This window comes from Heterocephalus glaber, unplaced genomic scaffold (genome assembly GCF_053883595.1).
Source record: "Heterocephalus glaber isolate CG9 unplaced genomic scaffold, H.glaber_assembly_v1.0 deba00001593, whole genome shotgun sequence".
NCBI lineage: Eukaryota > Metazoa > Chordata > Mammalia > Rodentia > Bathyergidae > Heterocephalus > Heterocephalus glaber.
Genome location: NW_028258368.1, coordinates 6,196,790 through 6,224,636, shown reverse-complemented (window position 1 = coordinate 6,224,636; position 27,847 = coordinate 6,196,790). Strand labels below are relative to the sequence as shown.

General features: G+C 39.5%; 3 protein-coding genes across 14 annotated transcripts in view; 1 reads left to right on the top strand and 2 right to left on the bottom strand.

The window, feature by feature from the left end:
- Window positions 1-276: 276 nt before the first annotated feature.
- Window positions 277-15,118, bottom strand: Nup43 (nucleoporin 43). Its single transcript, XM_004856893.4, has 8 exons — window positions 14,836-15,118; window positions 14,415-14,537; window positions 13,003-13,080; window positions 11,906-12,086; window positions 9,761-9,896; window positions 8,753-8,904; window positions 4,786-4,908; window positions 277-555 (listed from the first exon to the last, which is right to left on the bottom strand). Exons 1-8 carry the CDS (start codon window positions 14,953-14,955, stop codon window positions 326-328), a joined length of 1,143 nt encoding a protein of 380 aa, XP_004856950.1. The 5' UTR covers window positions 14,956-15,118; the 3' UTR covers window positions 277-325.
- A 2,545-nt stretch (window positions 15,119-17,663) lies between these two features.
- The window catches only part of Pcmt1 (protein-L-isoaspartate (D-aspartate) O-methyltransferase), a 57,255-nt gene continuing 47,071 nt past the window's right edge, over window positions 17,664-27,847 (top strand). For all 12 annotated transcript variants that reach the window (XR_015444079.1, XR_002386870.2, XR_015444076.1 and 9 more), the window contains exon 1: window positions 17,664-17,907. Coding sequence is in view for 6 of the 12 variants with exons in the window: in XM_087193583.1 (XP_087049709.1) it covers window positions 17,679-17,907 (229 nt within the window). In the remaining 6 variants the exon portion in view is untranslated. The remainder of the gene's footprint in view (window positions 17,908-27,847) is intronic.
- Lrp11 (LDL receptor related protein 11) overlaps window positions 23,402-27,847 on the bottom strand; it is a 104,163-nt gene continuing 99,717 nt past the window's right edge. Inside the window, exon 8 of the mRNA XM_021238012.2 lies at window positions 23,402-24,132. Within this exon, the coding sequence (XP_021093671.1) occupies window positions 24,050-24,132 (83 nt within the window). The 3' untranslated portion in view covers window positions 23,402-24,049. The remainder of the gene's footprint in view (window positions 24,133-27,847) is intronic.

Here is a 27,847-nt window from a genome sequence, read left to right as displayed (position 1 = left end):
GTTTGACAGTGTTAAGTCCTGTAACATCAAAAAGTTGGTTCTGCAAGCTGTCAACAATAGTCATTTTGAAAGCAATGTATTTATTAGCACAAGGATACCCTGATGTTCTTCCACATGTTCAAAAATCTTTTGTCATTAGTCATCTATCAGATTTTCCAACTGTTGTGGGAGTTTTCAAGAAACAAGAGCCCAAACCTGGCACTAACATTAACAGTAATTTACCAATGATTCCCTTTTGAATATCACATTTTCCAATAATAAAGCTTTGCACAGAAGTTGGAATCCCAAAGGCTGTTTTATTTGAAATCTTATATTCACAGTCTTTTCATGAAAATAGTTGTCTGGTAACATAAATTGCTTCTGCATCAGTCCCACAAACAAGACAAGGACCTAAAATATCCAAACTGTTCACAGACAGAGTCCTGGTAGGAAGCAAGCTTGTGATTTCAATTTGGTCTTTTGCAGGATCCGTGCTGAGCCAGGAACTTATCACAGACTGGTGAACATTAGCCTGATTACTAATGCTATGAGACAGAAATGTACTGGTTCGTCCTCCTGGGAGAAAAAAAAAAGAAAAGGTAAAAACTTTTCAAGGCTAATTTTATGGAGCCGGGGATTTAGCTCAGTGGTTTTGCTGCCTGCTGCGCAAGCGCAACGACCCGAGTTCGATCTCCCATACCAAAAAAAACCCCACTAATTTTATGTTAGTAAACCTTAAAACTTCTGATATTTCAGAAAAGCGATCATTTTATAGCCTGATGATGATTTTATGCAGTATTTTTAGTGCACCCAAGTTTTGGTTCTGACTCAACACATGAGGTCTAGTGTGGAATCTTCCACATATGGCATCAAAGTTTCAGAATTTGGAGCAGTTTGGATTTTTGATTTTCAGGTTAGGGATGCTCAACTTGTATTATTAGAACTACTGTGATAAACTCCTTCTTGGTCTCCCTGCTTCTGCTTTTCTCATTCTTCTGTCTACTTGCCACAGCAGCCAGTGATTCTTAAGAAACAGAGGAGTTCTGCCACTCCCTCACTCTAAATTCTCTGATGCTGTATTAACACACTTAGAATAAAATCTTGTCTTTATCTTGGTCTCCAAGTCCTATGAGATCTGATCCTCAGCCAGCAGCCCTTATGTTGTATCACTTCCTTACCCTGTTAAGTGAATTGGAGCGACAGTGGCCTTGCTATTCTCTGCCTGTCTTGGGCTCTCTGCCTAGCATGTGTTCATGTGACTCATAACTTCACTTCCTGTTATTTTTGAGCTGGGCTGGTGGTGCATCCTTGTAGTCCCAGCACTCAGGAGGCTGAGGCAGGAAGATTGCTGCGAGTTCGAGGCTAGACTGGCTATAGTGAGTTCAAGAGCAGCCTAAATTACATGGTGAGACCGTTTCTAAAAAACAAAATAGCCAGATGTGGTAGCGCACACCTTTAATTTCAGCACTCATGAGGCTGAGGTAGGAGGATCACAGCAAGTTTGAGGCCTGCCTGAGCTACACAGTGAGTTCAAGGCCAGCCTGAACTACATATTGAGATTCTGTCTCAAAAAAAAAAAAAATGATTTCTGCAAACTGGCCTTTTCTAATATTTCTCTCTAGATAGCTTCTCTCACTCTTTTATTGTTCATCTTTTCACTCTGCTGTACTTTGTTTCACAGTAATTATTGGTGTATTTGGTGTATGTGCTGCCTAAGCGAGCACAATTATTGGCATATTTGGCCCAGTTATTTTGCTTTCGGCTCCCTTTCCAGCTTTTCTACATTCTACAATGTATCATGGGGGTGGAAGTCTGCAAACTTCATTTTGCAGGCTCCACTGCCATCTGCTATCCACATGGGCCCTGCCAATGGGAGGCACCAGTGGTGACTGGAAGGCAGAGGAGGAGAAAAGCAGCTCTTTTTTTTTTTTTGAGATAAGGTCTTGCTTTGCTGGCCTTGAACTCTCTATGTATCCCAGGCTGGCTTCAAACTCAAAGCAATCCTGTTTCAACCTCCCGAGTGCCAGGACCAGAGGTATGTGCCACCAAGCCTAGCAGCAGCTTTCCTCCTGATCCAGGTTTCTGGCAATGACCAGTGGCAGGAGCTCCAGCCTGGTTGAAATGGTGCCTCTTCTGGTGATCCAAAACCAATTCTAACAGCATTTCCAATAGCATAGTGGCAAAAGTATTAATGATTCTGATTTCTAGGTATTACTTTTTTTTAAAATTTGCTTTCCCTGCATCCCTCCTCTTCCCTTTTGTTTTGTCAGCCTTTCCTAACACATGTGAAACCAGCTCCTTCTAAATTCAGGGTAGTCTCTGTTTTTTTAATTAGCATATTATTGATAAATTATCTTTTCTTTCTTTTTTTTTTTTGATGCTGGGGACTGAACCAAGGGCCTTGAACATGCTGTGTATGTGCTCTACCACTGAGCCATACCTCTAGCTCATAATCCATTTATGTCCTATATGTGTAGCAACATTTTGTCTTGCTCACTGTTGCAGGCCCCAACATTTGAGTGCCTAGCACAAAGTATGCCTTCAGTAAACATTTCGGAATGAATAACCAAAGCAACTTTGGAACCGTGGACAAATCCTCAAAAATAAGAAGCTTGGGCTCTTGTTATCTTTGCTGCCTTGTGCGAGCCATGTTTTTCTCTGCAATGCTTGTTTACCACCGCAGTCTCAGAGGCAGCTGATTATGGACTGTAACCTCTATGAACTGTGAAATGAATCAGAAATACAAAGAAGTAAAAAAAGGGAAGAAAATATGGACACTTCCATAGACACTTCTGAGGAAACTAAGAATCAGGAACTGGAACAGAAGCCACAGTTAGAAGGCAGCAGTGTTGCACTTTTGGAGCATTGTAGTAGGACAGTCAATGTCTACAGTTAGATCTACAGAAAATGGAGCTCCTGGAAAGTAAAATGATAGAGGAACAACATTCTCTGAAAAGCAAAATTAAGCAAACGACAGTGGATCTGGAGACATATAATGATTTGCCAGCTTTAAAATTATCAGGTAAAGAAAAGAGAAAGAAATTGCATCAGGAGAGAACAGTATTGTCAACCTGTAAAAATGCCTTTAAGAGGGCCGGGGGTTTAGCTCAGTGGTTCTGGCGCCTGCCTCGCAAGCGCAAAGCCCTGAGTTTGATCCCTGGTACCAAAAAAAAGGAAATGCTTTTAAGAAAATAACAGAGAAGCTAACTAGAGAATATGAGACACTGAAAACACAATTACAAGAAAATGAGACATATTCTCAGCTTACAAATTTGGAGAGAAAGTGGCAACACCATGAGCAAAATAATTTTGTGATGAAAGAATTCATAGCAACCAAGAGACAGGAAAGTGATTACTAGCAAATCATTAAAACTGTGACCTGGGGCCGGGGATTTAGCTCAGTGGTTCCGCCACCTGCCTCGAAAGCATGAGGTCCAGAGTTTGAGTCCCAGTACCAAAAAAAAAAAAAAAAAAAGGTGTAACCAAGCAGATTGCAGAGTATAAGAGAACCACTGGGGACACTCTACGTAATACCAGCAGGAATGGAGTCTGAATCAACCGATAGTTTCTATAGAAGTTATCTTCTCGATGTTAAACTCTGTACAAGATGACTGAAAAACTACAATATCTTACCTTTTAAGAGTTATATCTAAAATTTCTGAATGCTATAATTTTTGTGGCCTCTTTAAAGAGTGGTATTTTAAATAGTTCAATAGTTCAGTAAAGAATTCTTTTTTTTTTTTTGAAGACTTAGGAGAATAAATTTATTTTCTTATTAAACCCTGTGATCTATAATATAAATCACCTATTTCCTAAAGATTAACAAAATCAACAATAATCACAATCAAAACATTGATTCTGAATCTACTTAAGTAGTTAATGTTGATTAGAAAGCGAAGAGCCCGATGCAGACAGGGAGGCCTGCGCACGCCCCACCGAGGTCCCCAGCCTCGTGGAAGACGCCGAATCACCCCGCCCCAGACAGGCAGGCCAGCGCACACCCCAGCAAGATCCTGAGTCGCGCGGAAGACCAAGAATCAGCCTGCTGCAGACAAGCAGGTCTGTGCACACCCTATGGAGGTCCTAAGTCGCGCGGAAGACGCTGAATCACCCCGCCGCAGACAGGCAGGCCCGCCCACGCCCCACCGAGGTCCTGAGTAGCGCGGAAGACCAAGAATTCTCATATTAAAAAAAAAATAAGAAGCTTGGAAAATGCAAAACAAACTTTATTTTTGAGACTGGTGTCACTATGTAGTTCAAGCTGTCTCTGAACTCAGTATATAGCCCAGGTTGGCCTTGAACTCATGGTGATCCTCTTGCCTCAGCTTCTGGAGTGCTGGGATTACAGGTGTGCTCCACTACACATGGCTCACAAAAAACCCTTGTTTACAAGTATATAGTTTTTGGTTCAGCTTTACTCATTACTGATTTTAATCAGGAGGCAGAACCTTTTAAACTGAAAAAAAACAAGTTCCTTAATATATAAAAGGTCTACTTTATTCTCGACACAAACCCTTCTTTGCCAACACAATTATAAAAGAGTTGCCAATGCCTATCCCATGGTGATCACAAAGAAAAACCTTGACTGTCTGAAGTGAGCCACTGTAGAGCATTTCTAGTCATCAGCCTCAGTAAGTAGCTGACTGAAAGCAGTCAGACTTGAAGCTCTAAGATACTCAAATTTAAGCTGGATTATGAGAATAGAAACATTTCGCTACAGTTCAATGTTAAAAAGATGAGAATGTCTAATTTGGCATTTAAAAGTATCACACAATGATGCAGAAGAATGTTCATTAGATATTATACCTTGGTGAAAGAGTGAGGATTTTTCCGGCATGTCTATGGAGGCATCCCAGTGCCAGAGGGATCCATCTTCAGAACAAGTGAACAGATGATCTGGTTTGGATGGGTGAAAGTGAACTTCCCACACTAAGAGGCAAAAAAAGAAGCTTATTCCTGTGCAGGTCATCTGAACAAAGAACATTAAAATTCTGTCTCTAAGCATCATCTTCCAACAGCCCCAAACATACTATGAACCTCAGTTCTATGAAAAACCAAAGGCTTTGGAATTAAAGAAGACAGAACATACTCCTCATGGCTATAACTCAAAGATAGAAAAAAGAAACCAAGTAAATATACTTGTAGATTGGGCCAGAAAAATAAAATAACTGATAAAGCATTTGAACTACTACATCTTCCTTTCCTCCTTCCTGCTCTCCCTTTCTTTCTGTGGTACTGGGGATTGAACCCAGGACATGCTGAACTATATCCCAGCCCTTATTATTATTATATTATTTTTTAAAAATTTTGAGAAAGGGTCTCACTAAATTGCCCAGACTTGGCCTCAAACTTGTGATACTCCTGCCTCAGCCTCCTGAGTAGCTTGGATTACAACATGTGCCATCATGCTTGGCTTGACCTATTACATTTTTATGGAAAAGAATGATCATGGATAATTACAAAAAGACTTTTTCTTAACTGGTAAGTTGTCTTATTTCCAGGTACTGTGTTTTTAATAGATGGAGGCTATGTAATTGGAAAGACTGAGAAAAGAGATCATAAAAGAAACATATAAATAAATTTCTAAGAGGCAGAATCCAACACTTGTTTATGCCAAGGCTCTGGATACTTCTGGCCTGTATCACAGAAATAGCAACCAGCTCCTGGCAAATCAAAATTTGTAAATGTTCCAAGAATTTGGATCCAGTTTCACATGAAGGATTTCTACAGAGCCATACTGGGACTGCCACCTTAGCTCTAAGGGAACTTTGTCTGTCCACAGATGTCTGGGAGTCACTGTCTGGACAGGATTCCCTAGGAAGTTAACTGTAGCATTAGATAAAACAGTCAGTGGACAAGGGTTCTATGAGTTTGGGCCAGGTCATTTTGAAGAATCAGTACAGAAAGTGTCTGATGCCTGGCATACAAAGTTACTTGCATATGTCTTCATTCTAACAGTTACCACAATTAAATATAACACAGGGGCCCAGGATTTAGCTCAGTGGTTCTGCTGCCTGCTTTGCAACTGCAAGGTCTCAAGTTCGACCCCTGATACCAAAAAAAAAATCATGCCACAAAGCATAAAAAAAGTCACCTCCTTCAGGAGAATGTATTCTGGGGAAATTCCTGGAAAGTACATTTGCACTGTTCTTTAAAACAGAGTGAAACAAAACACCTTTAAGAGCCATTAATAGACTGCCCGAATCTACATTTTCATGGATTTATTTTCAAATTAGAAGACAAATCCCTATATTAAACATTTCATTTCTAGCCAGGAGTTAGAATAAATTAAAAATAATACTTGACCGGCCACTTATTTGTGTGGATTGCTTAATACAGGCTGGCAGTTAACAGAGCTTGGTAAGAGGAGAATTGGGAGTCTGTAAGTCTACCACCAGGTTGGTCAACATCAGAATCTACAAGGGCATATTTATTTCTCTTTTATCCTCACTTGTTCTTGGGCATAGTTATACTTGGGAAATGCAAACTATTTTCTATCCTTTTATCTCTTGAATATAACCTTTTCTTTTTGAGACAGGGTCTCACTAGGCAATTCAGGCTGTCAACTCGCTATGTAGCGCAGGTTGGCTTCGAACTCGAAGTGATCCTCCTGCCTTGGCCTCCTGAATACTGGGATTTTGAATGTAATCTTAAAGTCATTTATCCTTCCAAAGAAATAGTGTGAAATTTATTTAAACAAAAGTTGTAATATTGGTTCAATGTTTGCTTTCTTGTTCTTTCATTCAAGCAGACTTTAATATAAACTTTTTGAAATCAGTTTAAAAGTATAATCCAGGGGTAAGGGATGTAGCTCAGTGGTAGTATGTGCTTAGCATATACCAAGCCCTTGGTTAAATCCCTAAAACCATATACCCCCTCCCCTATTTATAAAAATATATTCCATTTTGGCATGATAATAGCCTATATAGCTACTTTTCCTCGTAAAAGATCAGTAAATATAAAAAAAATAATTGAATGCATTCACATGAGAAGGGGAATTCTCACACACGTAAGTACAGCAATGTAAACTGGTATTTTCATGTAGGACAATCTGACAGCATGTATTACAGCTTTAAAATTATGTAACAGTAGCACTGGCACAAAAGAGATATATGGAACAGAAGACGATACAGAAATAACTCCAGTCACATTCAACTGTCTGATGTTGGACAAAGGGGCCAAAAACACATGCTGAGGAAAAACAGCCTCTTTAGCAAATGCTGCTGAGAAAAATGGTTTATACACATGCAGATGATTGAATCTAGACCCTTATCTCTCACTGCATACTAAACTAAAATCAAAATGGATTAATGACCCAAACATTAAAACAGAAACATTAAACACTTAACTTGCTGGAAGATAAAATGGATAAAACTCTTAAAGACATAGGCGTAGGCAAGGACATTCTGAACAGAACCCCACTGCACAAGAAAGAACATAAAAGGGTCAACAAATGGGATCATATCAAATTAAAAAGCTTCTGCACAGCAAAGGAATTAACTAACAGAGTGAAGACACAATCTATAGAATGAGAAAAAAATTTTGCCAGCTATACCTTGTCAGAGGACTTATATTAGAATATGTAAAGAACTCAAAAAAACCAGACCTCCCCAAAATAAGAGAACCAATCAAAAAATGAGGCACTGAAATGAATAGACACTTCTCAGAAGAAGTGCAAATGGCCAATAAATATGAGAAAATATTCAATATCTCTGGCCATTAGAGAAATACAAATTAAAACAACACTGAGATTCCAACTTACTCCAGAAACATGGGTATCATCAAGAACTCTAATTATAACAAATGCTGGTGAGGCTATGAGAGAAAAAGAAACCCTTCTACATTATTGGTGAGAATGTAAACATTATGGTTATCAGTGTGGAGATCCTAAAACGCTAAAAATAGAAATTCTATTTGACTCAACTATTCCCATCTAGCTATCTTCCTCAAAGAGTTAAAAATGTCATAATGGGCCAGGGATTTAGCTCAGTGGTTTCGTCGCCTGTTGTGCAAGCGCAAGGACCCGAGTTCGATCCCCGGTACCAAAAAAAAAAAGAAAAGCAAAAATGTCATATTACAGTGAGACATGCATACCCATGTTTATAGCAGCACATTTCAATAATACCTAAATCGCAGAAGCAGCAAATATGTCCAATAGATCACTGGACAGAAGAAAATGTGGTGTTTTTAAACAATGGAGTACTACTCTGCTATAAAGAAGGATAAATGAGTCATTTGTAGGAAAATGCATGTACCTTGAGACCATAATATTTTATAATTTCTCCTTTATCAAATATCCAAAGAATAAATGAAGAGCAAAATAAAAGATAGGTAATAGGAAACAGAGAGACAGAGACATTACAAATAGGAAGATGAACAAGAGATGGCAGGGGGAAAGAGGCACATAAAAAGAATTGAAATGTGTTATGTATGTATACCAATTCCCCATGATGAACATAATCATTATGTACAGCAAACATGTACTTACAGAAATTTTTTTAAATTATGCAAAAATTTTGGCCCATCCATTCTACTTCCAGAAACTTATCCTAGGAAACTAAGTGCATAAAGATAAATAGGTACTGATATTTACTGCAGTTCTGGGTATAATAATGAAATATGTTGAACAACTTAAATGTCAAATAAAAAGGGATTTATGCAATTTAGACACTAAAAGTTATGATGTAAAATGATCCATATGTATCTTTATGCAAAAGTGCTTAAGTCACATGTTTCATCCGATAAAAATCTTCTACATCTCTACAATACTTACTTTCAGCTTCATGAGCCTTTAGCAGAGATACAGGCATAGTGCCTTGTCGAACATCCCAAATACTCAACATTCCATCCTGGCCACCTGTAGCTACAACATGCTGCTGGTTGGGGTGTCTGTCAACACAGTGGAGTGGTACTCGGTCACCATTCCTTTTGTGGGAGATACAAGATATATCAAATATATTGCAAAGTATAATTTATCCCAAAAAACATGTTTTATTCTAGTAACTAAATGATAATTATGTGACTAGAGCTACTAACTCTTAATGATGGCAACAAATTAACTAGATTAAAATATAAACTAAAACTGGTTTGGAATTAAAGGCCAAAATTATTCATTCTCTCAATTTGGAAAAATAAGAAGATAACCTAATTAAGATGTACAAAACACATTTCGTAGGCTTTAAAAAAAAGTCAACTATATCAAAATTCTTTATTCTTACCATATTTAGTGCTTAGGTTATGTAACTTTTTTCCAGAATGACACATTCTGATTTTTTAAAATGGAAGCAAAAGCAGCAGAGAAGGCGATTTTTGTTCAGAAGAAATATTTTGGATTGTATTTTTCCCCAATCACATTTAGCATGTGTTTTACTATCACTTGATCTTAGCCAAAAGGCCGAGAAGCAGTGTGTTTTACTATCAATAAATTCATTTGATGCACAGACACAAGTTCTCCCTTAATAATAAACTTCAAAAATAAAGCCTCTGAATCAACACAACAAATTATTACTAACTGAACCATGGAGGTTTCAAGCCCATCATGCTATCCTTGCTGTATCAAATTTAATCAAGCATCATTCTTTTTTTTGGTACCAGGGATTGAACTCGGGACCTTGTGCTTGTGAGGCAGGCACCGGAACCACTGAGCTAAATCCCCGGCCCCTAATCAAGTATCATTCTTAAGATGTGATTAAAATACAATATGGTTTTTAAGTCAGTTACTATAAATAATTTAAAAAATTAATTTTGCATTACATTACTAAAGTTATAAATCGATACTTACAGTGACAATATCTGAGCAGGCTCATTTCCTTGTAGTCTGAAATCCCATATTTTTAATTGTCCAATTGAATTTACTGTAACAATCTCAGGAGTTCGAAGGAAGGTTACAGCATGGAGTGTACTACTATCTGCATTGTCTGGAAGTTTAAAAAGTGGTAGTGTGTGTTAATAGCTCCCCTTTTTCCAAGAAAATCTTAAGACACATTCTACCTATCCACTAAAATTTTTTTTTCAGTGCTGGGGTTTGAACTTTGCATGTTAGGCAAGGGCTCTACTACTGAGTTATACTCTCTCCCCAACTGATTGAAATGTAGTCTCTCATAAGATACAATTTAATTTCTATGGAAAGATATACACAGTAACATACACGTTTAGGTATTTTCCTCAGATAGAAAAACATTGCTCACAGTATGTTTGCAGTAAGCTTTCACCGTCTGAACTATTTTTCTTAGTGGAGGACTGAGTTTTCACACATTCCTTTCCTATTTCAAGATTGCTACCCTGTCTTTCTGAGACAGCTGTTCAAGCAACTGTCTATATCTAATCTTATTTTCCACTTGTCCTTGACCCAGAGCTTCTATTCTAATGGGCCAAAACCCAGTGATTCCTACAGCACTCAGTCTTATCTTGCATTACTCTGCTGATCCATACCAAATCTATTCATCTTTACTTTCAAATCCACTCTTCTCCATGAAGTCCTTCCTGACTGCTAAAATGGTCCTTTTCTTTGACTAGCTAGAGTGTTTAGAACTATAGCACAGAACATACATTCACAGACTTATTTTGTTGCCAGTATTCCACAATGCCACCCACCAGCAGAAGACCTTCACAACTGAACAGATGGTGTAATTCAGAATTAAACAACACAGGGAACTAATTCCTGAGCTTATCTAGAGATTCTGATCCAAGAGGGCTAGGGTGGTAGATTGTTGGAAATCCCCTAGGTAACTCTATGTGAAGCAGTAATTGAGAATCACTCTGCTAGAGTAATTCTTCTAAAGCACTACATGGTGTACATCACTCCTATACATAAACTTTCAGTGATGCCTCAGTTTTCCACCTAGAAAAATGTAACCACTGTGATTTTGAGCTACATCCTCAGTCTTTTTTGAGACAGGGTCTCACTAAGTTCTAAGTTGCCCATGTTAGGTTCAAACATGTGATCCTCCTGCCTCACGCTACCAAAACACTGGAATTATAGGTATGTGACATCAGGTGTGGCCTCCGTTTACCTATTTTGATTCATCTTTCATCTCTCCTATGTAAATAATCTCTGATCAAACTATTTTTTTTGTCATTTTCTGTACAGCTTTATTGTGCTTCCACGCTGTTCTCTTTGTCTGGTGTGCCATCTTTTAGTAATGCTTTTAGGCATATCCATCCTATGACACATAGGTTACTTGCCCTCTTTTTTTTTTTTCTGTCTGTTCTGGAGATTGAACTCGGGTCCTTGAGCTTGCACAGCAGGCGGCAAAACCACTGAGCTAAATCCCCGGCCCTACTTGCCCTCTTTTTAAAAAAAAAACTAAAAAAATAAAGGAAGTCTTGTTACTTATTTAACTATATTGTATATTTTATATGTGGCCCAAGATAATTCCTGTTTACACAAAGCATCCCAGGTAAGCCAAAAGGTTGGATGCCTATGTCAGGACTAGATTAGATTGGAGTCAGTCAATCATTCACCCTAGTCTCATTAACATAGTGCTATTTATTTTTTGAGACAGGGTCTTGTTATGTAGTTCAGGCAGGGCTTGAAATCATGGCAATCCTCCTGCCTCAATTTTTTTTTTTTTTTTGGTACCAGTGATCAAACTCACTTGTGCTATGTGAGGCAGGTGGCGGAACCACTGAGCTAAATCCCTGGCCCCTCCTGCCTCAATCTTGAGTGCTGGGATTACAGGCATGTGGCATCATATCTGGCCTAACATACTGTCTTTTTTTTTTTTTTTGGTACCGGGGATTGAACTCAGGACCTTGTGCTTTCGAGGCAGGCGCAGTGCCACTGAGCTAAACCCCTGGTCCTAACATACTGTCTTCAAAAAGGGAGCCTGCCTTTTACATTTTTATATCCCTCAAACATCTGGCACTTAATTAGCATATCATAAGCACTCAGTTGCTCTGTGACGGACAAAAGAAATATTCTTACCTATAGTTCTTACAGTTTCCTTGTGATCAACTCTGAAGAGATTTATTCGACCATCCTCTCCAACTGTGACAATTTCTGGGTTGTCGCACACAATACCTGTACATGGTGCACCTCTATAGACAGGACCACTGGGATTTGTATGGTGGTGAGCTGTTTTCCACTGCTGGTTGACTGATAAAGTCTACCAGAAACGAAGATACTATTAATCAAAGCAAAATTCTAAAGAATGAATACTTTTGAGCAATAAGAGTATTTCAAAATCCTCATATCCTTTTAGAAAAATAACTCATTCTTTTCTCCTCTGTATTTTGGAGTACTGATACTTAGAGACTATTCTCATCAAGGCTCTGTATATACTAAATTAGAATCACAAGAAATGTCATTCTATAATAGTCCACATTCATTATCAAAGTAAAGTAAAATTTTTTGGTATGAAAGAAAGTGAATATTCAAAAGCACCTATAAATTCTTGAGAATTGGGCTATATCTAGAAAATAAATAACTACAGCTTCTTCTAGATGATTCCATCTTCACTAAAAGAATCAAGTCTTCAATCTTCATGTAAGAAATCCTCTCTCCTAATTAAGATCTGTGTTCTATTCATAGAAGCAAAGTAGCTGTTCCTGTTCTCCTTCATGGAATCTGAGCTAGAAGGTGTTCTGTCTTTTTTCAAAAGACTAGAATAGGAACAGAGGAAAAACTCCAGGAAAATTACCCATCAGAATACCATCTTGTTATATTTAATCAATAAAATTTATTTAAGGGGTGTCCAATTTCCATAAAAGCACACACGAACATGGTTCTAGAATTAATCTGCCAAAGAGTGGGTAAGATAGGGCTGTGGGTATAGCTTAGCAGTTAAGTACATGCTCTTTTTCTTTTAAGACTGACTCTCACTATGTTGTGCAGACTGGTTTTAAACTCCTGGGCTCAAGTAATCTTCCTGAGCTTTTAGAATAGGTGAAGCACCCACCTGGCACCACACCTGGGTTGCTTCATGTTTTAACACTTCATTATTTGTATAATTTTAAGCACAGTTTTCTTTAAGCATTCATAAGAATAAAGTACAACTTGCTTTTCATGCAGAAGTTCTTTACCTGATTATTTGTATGGTGAAGGAAAACTGTTACACATCCTGTTGAAGAAGCAGCTACAATTCTTTCCTGGTCAAAAAACTAAATTGAAATTTCCTGGTTGTTAGAGATTCAGAAATTTTAGTAGGGAAAAGCCCATTTGTTCAACTCAATTAGTAAACTCTATAACAATTTCCAAAATCAAAGAGCCCATAGATGCTAAGCAAGTAAAATGTGTTAAAAGATTTCAAAGTCAAAACTGCTATACAAATAAAAGTATTTTCACGAAGGATAAATATTTTCCCTAAACTCATTCACCTATAATTTATTAAATTTTGGACCATAACAATAAAAATTTAGAAAGGTATCATTGCTAGGGATAGGCAACTTTCTACAGAGTAAAATGCTTGGACTTTGAAGTCACACAGATCAGGATTTGAAAACTTAATTTTGGGGGGAGGGTACTGGGGATCAAACTCAGGACCTTGTGCTTGTGAGGCAGGTGTGGTGCCACTGAGCTAAATCCCTGGCCCGAAAACTAGTTTTTTTGAGATGAATTCTCTCTATATTGCCCAGGTGGATCTCAAAGTCCTAGGCTCAAGAGATCCTCTGCTTCAGCCTCCCCAGCAGCTGGAACTATAGGCATCCACCTCCACATCCAGCTTTGAAAACTTAATTTCATATCCACCATTTACTACTGGTTATCTATCTGGCTTTTTGACACATGGTCTCTCCTCTATGTATCCCACACTATCCTAGAACTCCCAGGGATCCTCCTATCTCAGCCTCCCCAGTGCTGTAATTATAGGCGTGAGCCACCATGCCTAGTTTGAGACTCTATTTAGAGAATTCAAGTTCTTTAAATTTTGGTGAACTTTTAAAAGGGAGAGTACTAATAGCTACTTAGGGTGTTGTTAGGAGAATTCAAGAATCAATTTTATGTACATTGTCAGGCACTGCATTTGCCACATACTATGTGCCCAAAAGATATTAGTGTTAATTTCCCCAGAGTAACCAGAGATATTAATACTTTAGGGCTGGAGATACATCTCAATGGCAGAGCATTTGCCCAACATATACAAGGCCCTGGGTTCAGTCCCTAACACCAGAGGAAGGAAAAAAAAACTTGATTCATACATATGCAATAAGAATTAACTTGTATTAAGCTCCTGAAACAGAGCTTGGCACATAGTAGATGGACAATTAAAGCTATGATTAAATCTACACTCCCTTTTCTAGTCCTGATTCTACAAATAAGTGGCTAATGATGGGAAATCATAAACCACAGAGAATTTAGTTTCCTGTAAACCCTACTGAGAACCTCACATCTCTAATCGTACTGTTTTTTTGTTTTTGTTTTTTAATTTTTTCGTACTGTTTTGTTTTTGTAAAGTTTGCTTTTCGGTACAACACAGTTTTTTAAAATAAAGATTTACCTGTAAATCCATGACATCACCATCGTGTCTGATATCACACAGTAACTGATGGTCTCCTTCAAACCCTCCATCAGAGTCCAAATTTCCATAATCTCCAATAGACCACAGTGAAACATAATTGTCCTGCAAAGCAAAAGATTTTTATCTTAGGATGACGTCAACTTTTGAAAAGTAAAATTTGTATTCCTTTACTTATCCTTGCTTCAAAAGCATGTCAAGCGAATGGTATGGTAAGAGTTTAAAACAAGATACATGTCTCAAGTACACCATCTCTGGCTCTGAGCTACAGGACAACCGAGCCCGAGAGAGCGGATCGGGGACCAAGAAGAGCGAAAAGAGCCAGAAAGTGAGCTTGTCCGCAGGCGACAAGGCGGGAAACCCCAGGGGAGCCAAGGGCTACCCAACCCCGGAGAGGGGTTACCTCGTTGTCCCAAGATCCTGTAGCAAAGGTCTCCGGGGTCTGCAGGCTCCCGGGAGGCAGCGGTCGCCAGCGGGTTTTGCTGATTTTTTGAGACACAAACTTTGCACAAATACTCTCCATAATAAAATCACGCGTTTATAGGTACAGCAAGAAGCGCAATGCGCGCCTCTCCGTCCCGCCCCTTCCTGCCAGCTCTGATTGGATGGGCCCTCAAATGAGAGACGGTGGCTGCAGAGAGCCAATTCTTGTTAGTAACAGGCTCAGGCAAGGCCAACCCGGGGATTGGGGGACCCTGAGATGTCTTCACTGAAGAGGGTCTATGCTGCTGTACAATAAAATCTGCTCCTAATCTGCAAATTTGTCTAGGCACACTGCAGCAATGTATCTGTGCAGTGTAAAACAAATTTAAGAGTTAAAATAAAATCAATATGCAGAGAAGGCACTTTGGTTATTTTATAGGGAGGCATTCAGTTACTCTTCACTGCGCACAGAAAACGGTCGCCACCTGCTCTGCAAGCACAAGGACCCGAGTTCGATCCCCGGTACAAAAAAAAAAAAAAAATCCTTAAATTGGAGATATCTTGACTGATGTTAACAATTTATGCTAAACCTTTGGTTCTTCGTCCCACAAATTCTTTGCTTCAAAGTGTGTGTGTGCGTGTGCGCCCGCGCGCGCGCGCGCGACAGAGAGAGAGAGAGGGAGAGAGAGGGAGAGGACAACAAAGTTAACAAAGTCTATCAGAGCTGGAAGTGAAAACTCTGATTTTAGCTTCCATGTCCATTTCTTGCTGTGTAATCTTGGTCAATTATAATTAAGAATGAATTTGGTGCTAACGTCAACAGTCCCCGGAATCCGTGCTCTACGTTGTTTCTGTGCTGTTGGTTACACCTATATCATCCTTCCATTCTGCTCTATTTCTCAGAATCCTGCCCATCCTGCAAAGATCAGTCTTTTCCTGTACCTTTTCCTGACGCCAGCCCACGATGATCAAAATAAAAGCAACACTTGGTATCTAGACCATTAATGGCAAGTACATTTTGCCCTTTTATTTGTTCTTTTGATGTACACCCCTCTCATTAGAATATAAATCTTTTAAATTTCCTTCCCACTATAGGTATTTGTAACAGTGCGTTGCCTATTTTTTTTTAAAAAGGACTATGCATGTTATATTGTTGGTTTTATCTGATATTGGTAACGCTACTTCACAGCCCCAGCTCATGGAAGCACTGCATGGAAAATACAACTTATCTAGGTCAGCTTTAGAGAGAATTATCAGGTTCCTATTAAAGACTTGAGTTTTTTTCAACAGGAAGACTGTTTCCAAACCAGATTTATTTTGCCTGTGTGCAGTATGCCCATCATTAAAACGATGAGTTTTACCAAAAAGAAAGTTTATTTGAGAGATAACCAAGTATGTGGAAATGGGAGAGCAAGTCTCAAATTCACAATCTGGATACTTATGGCCTGAGATATGGGGGAAAGTGATTGGATCAAATTTCGTCAACCATTACCATCTTGCCCCACACACCAGAGATGTTATCTATAGACAACTAAAAGTAAGTTACTTAAGTGCAGGTGGAGCAGCTTAAGTCTAGAAATGCAAGTAAAAAATGCGGATAAAACAGGTTAACTCAAGAAAAACAACTAAGAACTGATGAAGTCCAGAGACTTTATTCAGGAATTAAGAGCAAATGGTTTATTGAGGTTTTCCCCGAGGTTTCAAGATCACCAAGAAACCATAGCAACATAGAACAGAAAACTACAAAATGTATTAGAGTCCCAAACTGACAGTTATATTTCTAACATTGAAGTAAAAAAACACTATTTTGCATGTGGGTTTATTTATGGTCACAGACTGGAAGGTAGGTAATGTATATTTTGGGCCAGAAGCAGGCTGTGTCACATTTGACAAAAATTTGAGGAAAAGATTTTGGAAATTGCTGATGTAGGAGCACAGACGTTTTGACACATCGTTGTTTCCCTCCTGAAAGTTTACTGGACTAAAAGATGGCTGGATTCTGCCAGCAATTTGGATGCGACAGGCAATGCTCCCTAGTTCTCTTGATCTGGAAGAGCTGATAGCAAATAAAACTTGCGCCAGTTTTATGCTTAGGTGAAAACGCATGCTTGCTTTGGAAGAATATCATATTCACCATAGGACACTGTGTTATTTTTTAACCAACTGTAGCTCTTTACGTTTGTCTTGTTCTAAATGAGCAAAGCTTTCTCCCCCCACTGCACCCCATGTCCTGGTATTCTTCCACACTGAATTTGTGCTTTAGAGTTGAGAACAAACCAGGTTCCAAAGTTTCTTGCTTAACCAGTGATGTGCCTATCACCAAGCAAGGGGCTGGAGTACTTAACCGGTTAGAGAGGGCCTTCGCCCTTGGGCTCTATTGAAGTGATCCCGGCTTCATCACAGGGAGTCTTACTCCAAACAACCTAAATATTAGTCAATAGGGTTGGGTGAGGCAGGCCAGAGGAAGCCCACCTTTTAACAACCTAGACAGCTACAGGAGCAGATCCGCTCGCAACAGCTGACTCAGCAGCGACTGCGGAGTCCCTAACAACGGTGGCAAAAACCCGCCTTGCTATCCTGCCGCCCCGCTCGGCAACAGGAGCTGCAGCCAGCGACGCAACCCTCCGCGCTGGGAGCCGCAGTACGAAGGTGGTGTGCAGGCAGAGGCCTCCGGAAAGGGCACTCGGAGGCAGCTGTGCTAACTCTGCTGGCTCCCCTGCGGTCGCTGGGCAGCGACAGAGCTGGTATACCAGCACCCGTCTCCGGCCCCACCCGGCCGCACCCGGCTACGCGGCGTCACAGAGCGCATGCGCGCAGCAGGGGATGCCGGGAGCGCGCAGTGGCGGCAGCAGCGGCGACGGCAGTAATAGCGGCGGCTCCAGCGAGGACGCTAGCGGGGCGGTGACCGTGTGGGAGGTGGTCTCACTCTTGGGAAAACTACTAGGCACTGTCGCCGCCCTGAAGGTGATTCTGTACCTGCTCCGGGTGTGCTTAGCGATGGCCTGGAAATCCGGCGGCGCCAGCCACTCGGAGCTAATCCACAACCTCCGCAGTAAGTGCCACCCCCGCCCGGTGTGGGCCAGCTGGGGTAGGCTGGGCCTGGACTGGATCCCCCTGGGCTGTCCGGAACGTTTTGTCTGCACCCCCGTGCCTGTTGGAGGGCTTCAGCGCGGGGTTGCACCAGTCGTCCGGAATGGCCTGCGCTTTTGATCGTCCCCCTCGGGACCTGTCACTTGTCGGCCAAGTGGACGGGAAGGGAGAATGAGCAAGGGGCTACTGCTTGTGGGGCAGGGGCGTTCTTCTCCCCGCGGGCCTGGGAGCATGGGCTCTGGCACAGGCGGTAGGGTTGTGTCTGGGCCCGCGGCCTGACAGGCGAGGGGCGTGACTTTGGGGGATGGAGGTGTGGGCCTGGATTCCTAGAGACTGGTTTGCCACCGAGAACCCCATCTTCGGTCCTCGCATTTTCCCACCTTCCTCCTCAAGTGACCTCGCAGCAAGCTTTCTCTTTGAATCTGCCTCCCCCGCCCTCTTTTTTTCTCCGGAGGGAGATGCCACTGTCTGATGGGGGCGAGGGGTAGGAGAGGAAGATGAGAGTATAGCCACTGCGGATGCTGGGGGAAATTTCTCGGGCGGCTGTCCAGTGGAAAGCTCCGTGGGGGCCCAGGGGTTGCTGTTCCTGAGACTTGTAATGCTGGAGCCTTCCAGGGTCCTGAATCCAGCAAACGATTGTTCATGTGGAATGTTTCAACCTTTTTCAGGGCTACCATAGGTCTTAAAAACCTTTTATGGAAGTTTCTTTATATCATTTTCTTTAGTTATTGTAATTTTAGGGTGGGACGAGTGCTGTGTGACTTCTTTTTTAAACTAAAATACTGTGTCGCTCTCTGGTTGGGAGAACAGAAGGACTGAAGTTCATAATGATCTCATTCTGGCCATAATTTATAGCTCTGTCTTTGCACTATCTTTGCAAATAATTATTACTGCCGAGTGATAATTTTAATTGTCCTGTGATTTTTTACCTTTTCATGTGTTTGCCTTATCTCTCAGCTCCTTTTGTTATTTCGTGGAGGGTTGGGACCACTGTTTTAAAAAACATTTTTTAGGGGCAGGGATTTAGCTCAGTGGTTCTGCTGCCTGTCTCGAAAGCGCAAGGTCCCAAGTTTGATCCCCGGTACCAAAAAAACAAAACAAAACATTTTTAATATCCTATCAAAGATCTTAGTATTCATTCCTTTTTTTTTTTTCCACAAATGCCAATTAAGTGTCCATTATATGCCTAGATCTGTGATAGGAATATAAAGGTGAATGAGTGAAATATGTAGGAGTGTTTAGCACATGGTTAATACTTAATATGTTCATTTAACTGTTTAAAAACGACATGAAATATGGAAATTGTGTCTTTAGTGTTTAGTAATGCAAGATAATGAAGGGTGTTTAGATGTCAAAAAGAAATTTTTTTTTTTTTGTACCAGGGATTGAACTCGGGTCCTTGTGCTTGCAAAGCAGGCAGTGGAACCACTGAGCTAAATTCCTGGCCCTAGATGTCAAAATTTTGACAACCATTGCAGCCATTCACTTTATGGAAGGATATTTGGAAGTAGACATTTATGTACTGAGGCAATAATATGAAGTGTGATGTAGGTTCTCATGAATTTTACATAAGTTCAATGTGTTATAAGTATTTTTATAAACTTCTTAACATGATTTGCGTGCCTGCTGTTTACAGTATACAACGTTCAATACATGAATTGTGACTAAGTAATTTTCCATTAGTAGGTTATCACAGTAGACACTTGGCTGTGGCAGAAATTTGCAATCTATTAGGTTTTTAAAGTGTTTTCCTTTTTGGGCCAAATTTGTGGTGAGCCAAATCTAGATATTTTCCCAGTGGTGTGATAATCACTTAAATGTATTGCATTACCATTCTTAGCTAAAATTTCTAAGCATGTTTTTTTTTCCTGTCAGAAAATTCAATAAGGAATATTTAACCTCCACAGATGTTGATAATGGAAATATTTAGCTCTATACTAGATCTGTGATCGATAGGAGGAAACTAGAGTGCTCAAACTGTTTAGCCTCTTTTGTTACAGTTGTGCAACTTTAAAGTTTTTGCTGAGGTAATTCTAGATAATTTCTTTTTTACTTATTTATTTATTATAAAAGCAATATTTGTATGAGGATGTAGCTCACTGGTGAGCTCTTGCCTAGGATGAATGGGGCCCTGGGTTCTATCTGCAGTACTCCAAAAAAGAAAGAAAGAAAGAGGGCGGGGGAGAGAGAAAGAAAGAAAGAAAGAGAAAGAAGGAAGGAAGGAAAGGAAGTTAGTTATATAAAAATATGTGCCCATGTGAAAATTGCAATTGGCTACACAGTTTGAAAATACCTTCTTCCTCATTTTTTCCTCTGTGTGTATTCTTCTTAAGTGAAAGCCTTTTTTTTTTTGTAGTGCTGGAGATTTGAACCCAGAGACTTGTGCAATGAAGTAAGTGTTCTACCACTAAACTACATCTCCTGCCCTCTAAATTAAAGGCTTTTAATTAGAAAAAGATGGAAATATGACTATGCTGATATTGAAATGAAAAGGAATCTGCAAATTGGAAAAGGAGACAAATTATGGTTTTACTGTTTTTTAAAAGATAAGTTCATAATTTATTTAACTTTAATATTATGCTAGGCATGGTGGTGCATGCCTGTAATCCCAGCACTTGGGAGGCTGAGGCAGAAGGATCACTTTGAGTTCAAGGGCAGCCTAGGATACAAAGTGAGTTCAGGGCCAGCCTCAACTGTAAAGTGAGACCCTGTCTCAAAAAAATACTCCAAACAAACACCCCCCCCCCAATCTGGAATACATCTCCTATTTTAACTTATTTTGAGTCAGTCTTATTGATACAAACTAGTAAATAACATAAAATGCATTGAATAAGATTTAATTTATATTTTTTGGATTTTTAATGTCAATGTGTATCTATTTACATTTAACTTATTTTTTTTAGGGGGTGGTCAGGGATCACAGGGCATTCATTTTATTGAGGATTCTTAACCTTGGGCCCGTGGTTAGTTTCAAGGGAACAAAAACATACATTTTCTCTGTGTGTACATTTAACTTAAAGCTAAATAAAAGTTCTGTTTGGTTGCACTAGATCTAGATGTGTGGTTCAAGTGTTACAGCCTACTCAATATGGTCTTAGGCTGAAAGAGGGGGAAGGTACCATTGAGCTGTTAAGGTGTGTGTGTGTGTGTGTGTGTGTGTGTGTGTGTGTGTGAGAGAGAGAGAGAGAGAGAGAGAGAGAGAGAGAGAGAGAGAGAGAGAGAGGGGCATGGTCTAACTCTGTACTGCAGGCTGGTCTAGGACTGGTGGTGTAGCCCAGGGTGGCCTACCAGCACTTCTGCTTCAGTCTTCCAAGAGCTGGGATAGAGGTGTCACCCCCACACCTGGCGTGTCATTTTTATTAGTATTGTTTTTTGCTCTGGGTAACACACTTTAAGGGTGGCAGTGAAAAACCAAAGATTATTAGACAAAGATGACAAAGATAACAAGAGGGTCAACATTTTATGTGTTGCTTTGACAGGGTTGGAGTTGTTTGGTTTAGCAGAGAGGAGTTTTTTTGTTGTTTTGTTTTTGGTACCGGGGATCGAACTCCTGTCCTTGCTCTTGCGCAGCAGGCAGCAAAACCACTGAGCTAAATCCTCGGCCCTACAGAGAGGAGTTTTTAAGTAACAATGGTGCGTAAATATTTGAAGAAATAATCATCTCAGAAGAGGGTCAAACCAGGCCAATGGAAGGCGGATTTTTGGCTCATTGTAAGGAAGAATTTACATAGCTATCCTAATAATCGAAGAGTTGACTTTGAAAAATAGTATTTTCTGGGCCGGGAATTTAGCCCAGTGGTGCTGCCACCTGCCTCGCAAGCGGAAGGTCCCAAGTTCATTCCCTGGTACCAAAAAAAAATAGTATTTTCTGACACTGAGTATAATGAAGCAAAGAATGGTTAACCGTTTCACTGTAAGGTATAGTGTAGAAGGAGTTTTTGGCATCAGATTTGGATATATAATAGATCTCTAGGGACCCTTCCAAATCCAAATGTCTGTGATTAAAAAAAAATAACTATGGATTGCATTATGCTTATGGAGTATGTATATGTTTTAGGAGCAAGCTACAGAAATTAACATTGTAATACTAACTTCTAATATTACCTACATTTAGAGTTTTGTGTAAAATTTTAATTTGTCAGAGATGAAAAGGAGTCCAAGGAACATATTCTTCTTGAAAAATAGTATCAAAACAGCTTATTTTTCCCTACCTATTGAAAGTGATTAAGGTATGAAGAAAGGCTATTTATTTATTTTGCAGGAATTTGGAATCAAATCTAGAGGTGCTGTACCACTAGCCCTTTTTATATTTTATTTTGAGACAGGGCCTCTATAAGTTGCTTAGATGGGACTCAAATTTGAGATCCTCCTGCCCCAGACTACCTCAGCACTGGGATTATAGGCATATGCCACTGTGCCCAGCTGAAGACATATTGTACATTGTAAAATAATATCTGGTACTTAAATAATGTGGTTTACCATAACTTGCCATCACATAAAGTTCTTCCTTGATTGCAGTACAAATTTAAATGTATCTCCTTTAGACTTTCTGTACTGAGAGTGTCTCAAGCTTTATTTAAAGCTTACGCCTATCATTCTGGATGGTAAAGTAAAAGGTAAAAGTTTTATTAATTTCTTACAGTTGATAGTCAAGAAGAAATGCAGGCTAAATGATTAATAACTATTAAGTCTTTAATAAGGTTATATTTCTTTTATTGAGATGTAACTTTGTAACAAGTTTAGTTTCTGTGTAGTTTAAAATCCATCTACTTTATACCAACACTGACCCTCTCGTTTTCATTTCTGCCACAGTTGTTTCTATTCTTCTGTTCTCTGAAGTTAAAAAAAAATCTTGAAATAATCATTGATTCTTTCTTTCAGACTGCCTCACATTAACTCAGCAATTCTTATAAATGCCTTTCATAACCATCCCTGTACTGTTTTCATTGATATCACCTGTGTTAGTCAGCTTTCTCTCACTGTGAAATACCTGAGATAATCAACTTATCAAGAGAAAATGTTTATTTTGGGGGTTTCAGTGCATGGTCATTTGGGCCTGTGGCAAGGTGTATATTACAGCAGAAGTGTGTGGCAAAGGAAAACTGCTCACCTTGTGACCAAACAGTGAGAGAAAGAGGAAGAGATTGGGTCCCACAATCCCATTTAAGGGCAACTCCCACCCACAAGTGACCTGAAGACCACCCACTGTGCCCTACCTCTTAAAGTTTCCACCACTTCCCAGCAGCACCAAATTGCAATCCCTTCAACACATGGGTACTTGGGAGACATACCAGATCTAAACTACAGCTGCCGCATCCCAGTCTAGGTTCTAAGTTCCCACTTGGAGTGATGCAGCTGATGTCTGATTGGCTGTCACATTTCTTACTGTCCCTCCCTTCAGGTCTGTTCTGCCCATCATACTGATTTTCCTTATGTGCTGTTTTCTGTTACATCAGTTTGCTCAGGCATCCAAATGTTTATTGTATCAAGTGTAGACACCTATCACTTAGCTTTCAGGCCTCTAGTGTTTCATACAACACACTCCTGTGCTCCAATTCCACTCCTGCTCTTCAGACTAGTCTCACGTTTTTCCTTATATGTCTTTCTTTTTTTTTTTAATTTATTTTAATTTTTTGAGACAGGGTCTCCCTATGAGTTCTGGGTGGCCTTGAACTCACTGTGCAGCTCAGGCTGGCCTCGAGCTCTCAGCGATTCTCCTGCCTCAGCCTCTGGAGTGCTGGGATTACAGGCATGTTCTACAACGCCTGGCAACTCTTCTTTATATGTCTTGTGCATTAGTTACTACATGTTCAGCTGCTATAACAAATAACAGTGGCTTAAACATCTGGGCCTGGTGGGGCATGCCTGTAATCTAAGCACTCTGGAAGACTGAAGCAGGAGGATGGAAAGTTTGAGCCCAGCCCGGGCAATTTAGCAGGACTTTGTCTCAAAACAAATAAACAAACAAACAAAGGCTAGTGCAAAGTCCTTGGGTTCAGTTCCCAGTACTGGGGAAAAAACAGTTTAAACCAAAGTTTCTCCTTCCCATAACACTCCAAGTCTAAGCCATTAAGGGATATTGTGTGTTTCCATGGTGTCAAAGATCAAGGCTCATCTCTTGTTGCTCTGCTCTTTTCCTCATCAATAATTTCAAGATAGTTTACCCGTACCATTTCCACCTTCCAGCCTGTGGGGAAGAAAACAGGAAAAAGAGCAAAATACTTCATTTAAAGACATGGTCTGGATGTTGCATATATAATTTCTGCATATATTCTATTGATAAGGACCTAATTGCAGGTACATACGTAAGTACAAGGAGGCTAGAGAATGCACCCAGATAAAATTCTATCACTGAAGGAAAAGTAGTCCCTGCTCCATCTTGCTAATTGTGTGTGTGTGTGTGTGTCGCACACATGTGAGCACTACTTGTTACTTGTATATCTATGATTATAATGAACTTCCCATTGCTGTGTTAGGGGAGGTTAGAAGAACTGAAAAGATGAATTTTAAGTCAAGTAATATGTGTACATAGTTGAAAGAGAAAGTATAGAAAGGATCTATGAAAACAGTTTCTTGCTCTATTCAACTGTTTTTGGTTTTTCTGGTGATCGTCTTCCATATCTTTAGATCATGTTCTTTTGCTGCTGTTTCTTGGTTTATTAAGTTTGGACAACATCTGCTGACCTGCCAAGATGGATGAGGCTTTGTACACTACAACCTCCTCCCCCATAGTTATAGCATAATTTTTAGTTCTTTTATGGTTACCTACATCTTTTTTTTTTTTTTTTTTTTTTTTTGGTACCAGGGATCGAACTTGGGACCTTGCACTTGTGAAGCAAGCGGCGGCACCACTGAGCTAAATCCCTAGCCCCCCTAATTTTTTTCATGCTGAGATTGAACCCAACTTTGAACATGCTAGGCAAGTGTTCTACCACTGAACTACAACCCCAGCCCTACATTTGTAGCTTTGAGTTATACACTTCTATTTTTTGTTCCATAATTTATAAATTTCACTACCTGTTTTTCTGGTGGTATTGGGAATTTAATCTTTACACTGAATTACCTTCCCAGCTCCTTTTTATTTTGAGATGGTCTCACTAAGTTGTTAAGTTGCCCAGGCTGGGCTCAAACTTTTGATTCTTCTGCCTCAGCTTCACAGAGTGTTGGGATTACAGACAGGTACCACCATGCCCAGCTTTTTTTTGGGGGGGGGTACTGGGAATTGAACCCAGGAGCACTATACCACTGTGCTACATCTCCAGACCTTTTAATTTTTTTAATTAAAAAAATTATTATTATTATTAGTTTTGGTTTTTTGAGACGGGGTCTTGCTGTGTAGTTAAAGCTATTCTTCACTCACTGTGTAGTCCAGGGTAGCCTTGAATTCATGGCAATCCTTTTACCTCAGCCTCCTGTGTGCTGGTATTGTAGGTGTGCACCATCATGGCCAGCATTGAAACAGGGTCTTGCTAAGTTGCCCAGTTGAACTTGAGATCCTGCAGCCTCTCAAATAGCTTGGGATTACAAGTGCACTTCATTAACTTTAAAAGTTGAAAATCATTAGCCATCACTAATAGCTATAACCACATCAGCACTTTGCTAAGCTGCGTAGTGCACTGAGTTTATTCTCTCTTATGTGTGTTTAATATCACTGACTCCTCTACTAAAGAGAAATATCAAATTTTTTCCCTTTGTTACACTTAGATGCCTAAAATCATATCATGTTTTACTTTTCTTCATATATAAATCATAACTCTTAAATTGTATTTTCGTTTTTTCTTAGAATTTGATTTATCCTCTGTGCTTCTTTCCAGCAAAATTGGGAAGAGAAACATATATCTTCTTAAAATGACCCTAATTTTTTCAAACTTTTTATTATTTGGTTTGTATCTTGGATTCTGAAATCTGAAACTTTTTTTTTTTGGTACTGGGGATTAAACTCAGGTCCTTGCACTTGTGAGGCAGGTGGCGGAACCACAGAGCTAAATCCCCAGCTATATCTTGGATTCTGTTACATTCACTTTCTTGAATCCTCCTAACTTCCCATTTAGATCAATTACATGTTTAGACAATATTAGCCATTATTATAATTATTCAATGAGGGTGCTGGACCCTAGGGCTGCAAGCAGAGTGAGTTTAGGTGTTTCTCAAACTGTTGATGATTTAGGAAAGCCTAATGTAATTGCACATTTACCTCTAATTAGGTTTTACATGCAAAGTACTATAAAACACTGCATTTCTTTGGTGGTTGATAGCAAAATTTCAGGTTACTGATGGTTGTATATGTCAGAGATTACCAAAAATAGGAAAATGATTTAACAACTTAGTAATGTGTCTTTGTTTAGCAAATTTTCAAAAATGGAATCCTGGGCAAAAATAAGTAAAAATAAGTAATTTTGTGGTGAAAATTTTGGGACCCACACAATGATAGCGTAATAAAGCTTCACTCTGAGGTTTGATATGTTCAGCTTTTTAATTAATGATTGGTATCATATATTAAGGACAATTTAAGAATTTGTAGTAGGTTCTATAAAAATTGAAAAATAGTATCTTCATTTAGTTGCAATGTCATGGCTGTCTTCATGTCCTGAGCTGCTCGATTCAAAATATTTATCCGGGGCTGGGGATTTAGTTCAGTGGTGCCGCCGTCTGCCTTGCAAGTGCAAGGTCCTGTGTTCGATCCTTGGTACCAAAAAAAAAAAAAAAAAAAGGAAGGGAGGGGAAGGGGAAAGGAAAAGAGGGAAAGGAAAAACTATGAGAAAAGAAAACAAAAATGGAAATGAGATCTATGTAAATAGGTAAGGGCAGAGGGGGTGAAGGGTGCACAGGTAATGGGGAAAAAAATAAGAACCAAGATATATCATGTACAGGTACAAACACCCAGTGATAAATGTAAATGAGTTGTATACCTAAAATGTACCAATAAAATTAATTTTAAAAAAATCGCCAAAACGTTTGTCTGTCATGGTCATTTGACTTTGGGGAAGTTGCATGGTGTCAGATCCGGTCAGTGAGATGGATGAGGATATACTGTAATGTTTTTACAAGCTTCTTTTTCCATTGGATGGCACATGATAGCAGCATTCACTATATTTTTGATCATACCTCATAAAGACACTCAAGAAAGACTTCCAGAACTGCTTCAGAAAGTGATAAGAATGATGAGATACATGTATTCAAAGCGAGGGAGTGTTTTGAGGGTGGTTAATGGCAACATGTCTTTTACTGTAATTAATTAATTAATTAATTAATTTTGGTACCAGGGATCGAACGCCGGTCCTTGCGCTTTCGAGGCAGGTGGCGGAACCACTGAGCTAAATCCCTGGCCCCCTTTTACTGTAATTTAATAAATTAAAACACATAACATTTTTAAATAATCTTCTGTATACATTTCTGTATGTATAGAGTACGAAAGAAGCCAGAGAAACTTACATGAATTTAGTAGAAGTATGTTATCTAGCCTGAAGGAAGTGATTTCTTTACTTTTATTTTTAGAATGTACCTTGAGTGATATGTTTAAGATGACATTTAAGTATGTATTTGTAGAAGAGTGAATAAAATGAGTACGATGATGGGTTGTTTTTGTTTTTGTACCGGGGATCGAACTTGGGACCTTGTGCTTGTGAGGCAGGTGCCAGAACCACTGAGCTAAATCCCAGGCCCCTGATGATGGTTTTAAAAACTGATGGTTTTAAAAACAAGCTGGATGAAATATCATGCTCCTGTAATACCAGCTGCTTGGGAAGCTAAGGCAGGAGGATCTTGAATTTGAGGGCAGCTTGGGCAACATATTGAGACCTTGCCTCAGAGTAAATAAATAAAATAAAATTAAATAAAAAATAGTATCTAGGTGTGGTGGCACACACCAGTAATCCTAGCACTCAGGAGGTTGAGACAGGAGG

Coding starts and splice junctions, on each gene's coding strand:
- Nup43 (XM_004856893.4), bottom strand. CDS start 14,955: ATGGAGAGTATTTGTGCAAAGTTTGTGTCTCAAAAAATCAGCAAAACC. Junction 9,897..11,905: donor GGAAACTGTAAGAACTATAG/GTAAGAATATTT, acceptor TTAAACTTCCAG/ACAATGCAGATAGTAGTACA. Junction 4,909..8,752: donor AAAGGCTCATGAAGCTGAAA/GTAAGTATTGTA, acceptor TTTGCCTCTTAG/TGTGGGAAGTTCACTTTCAC.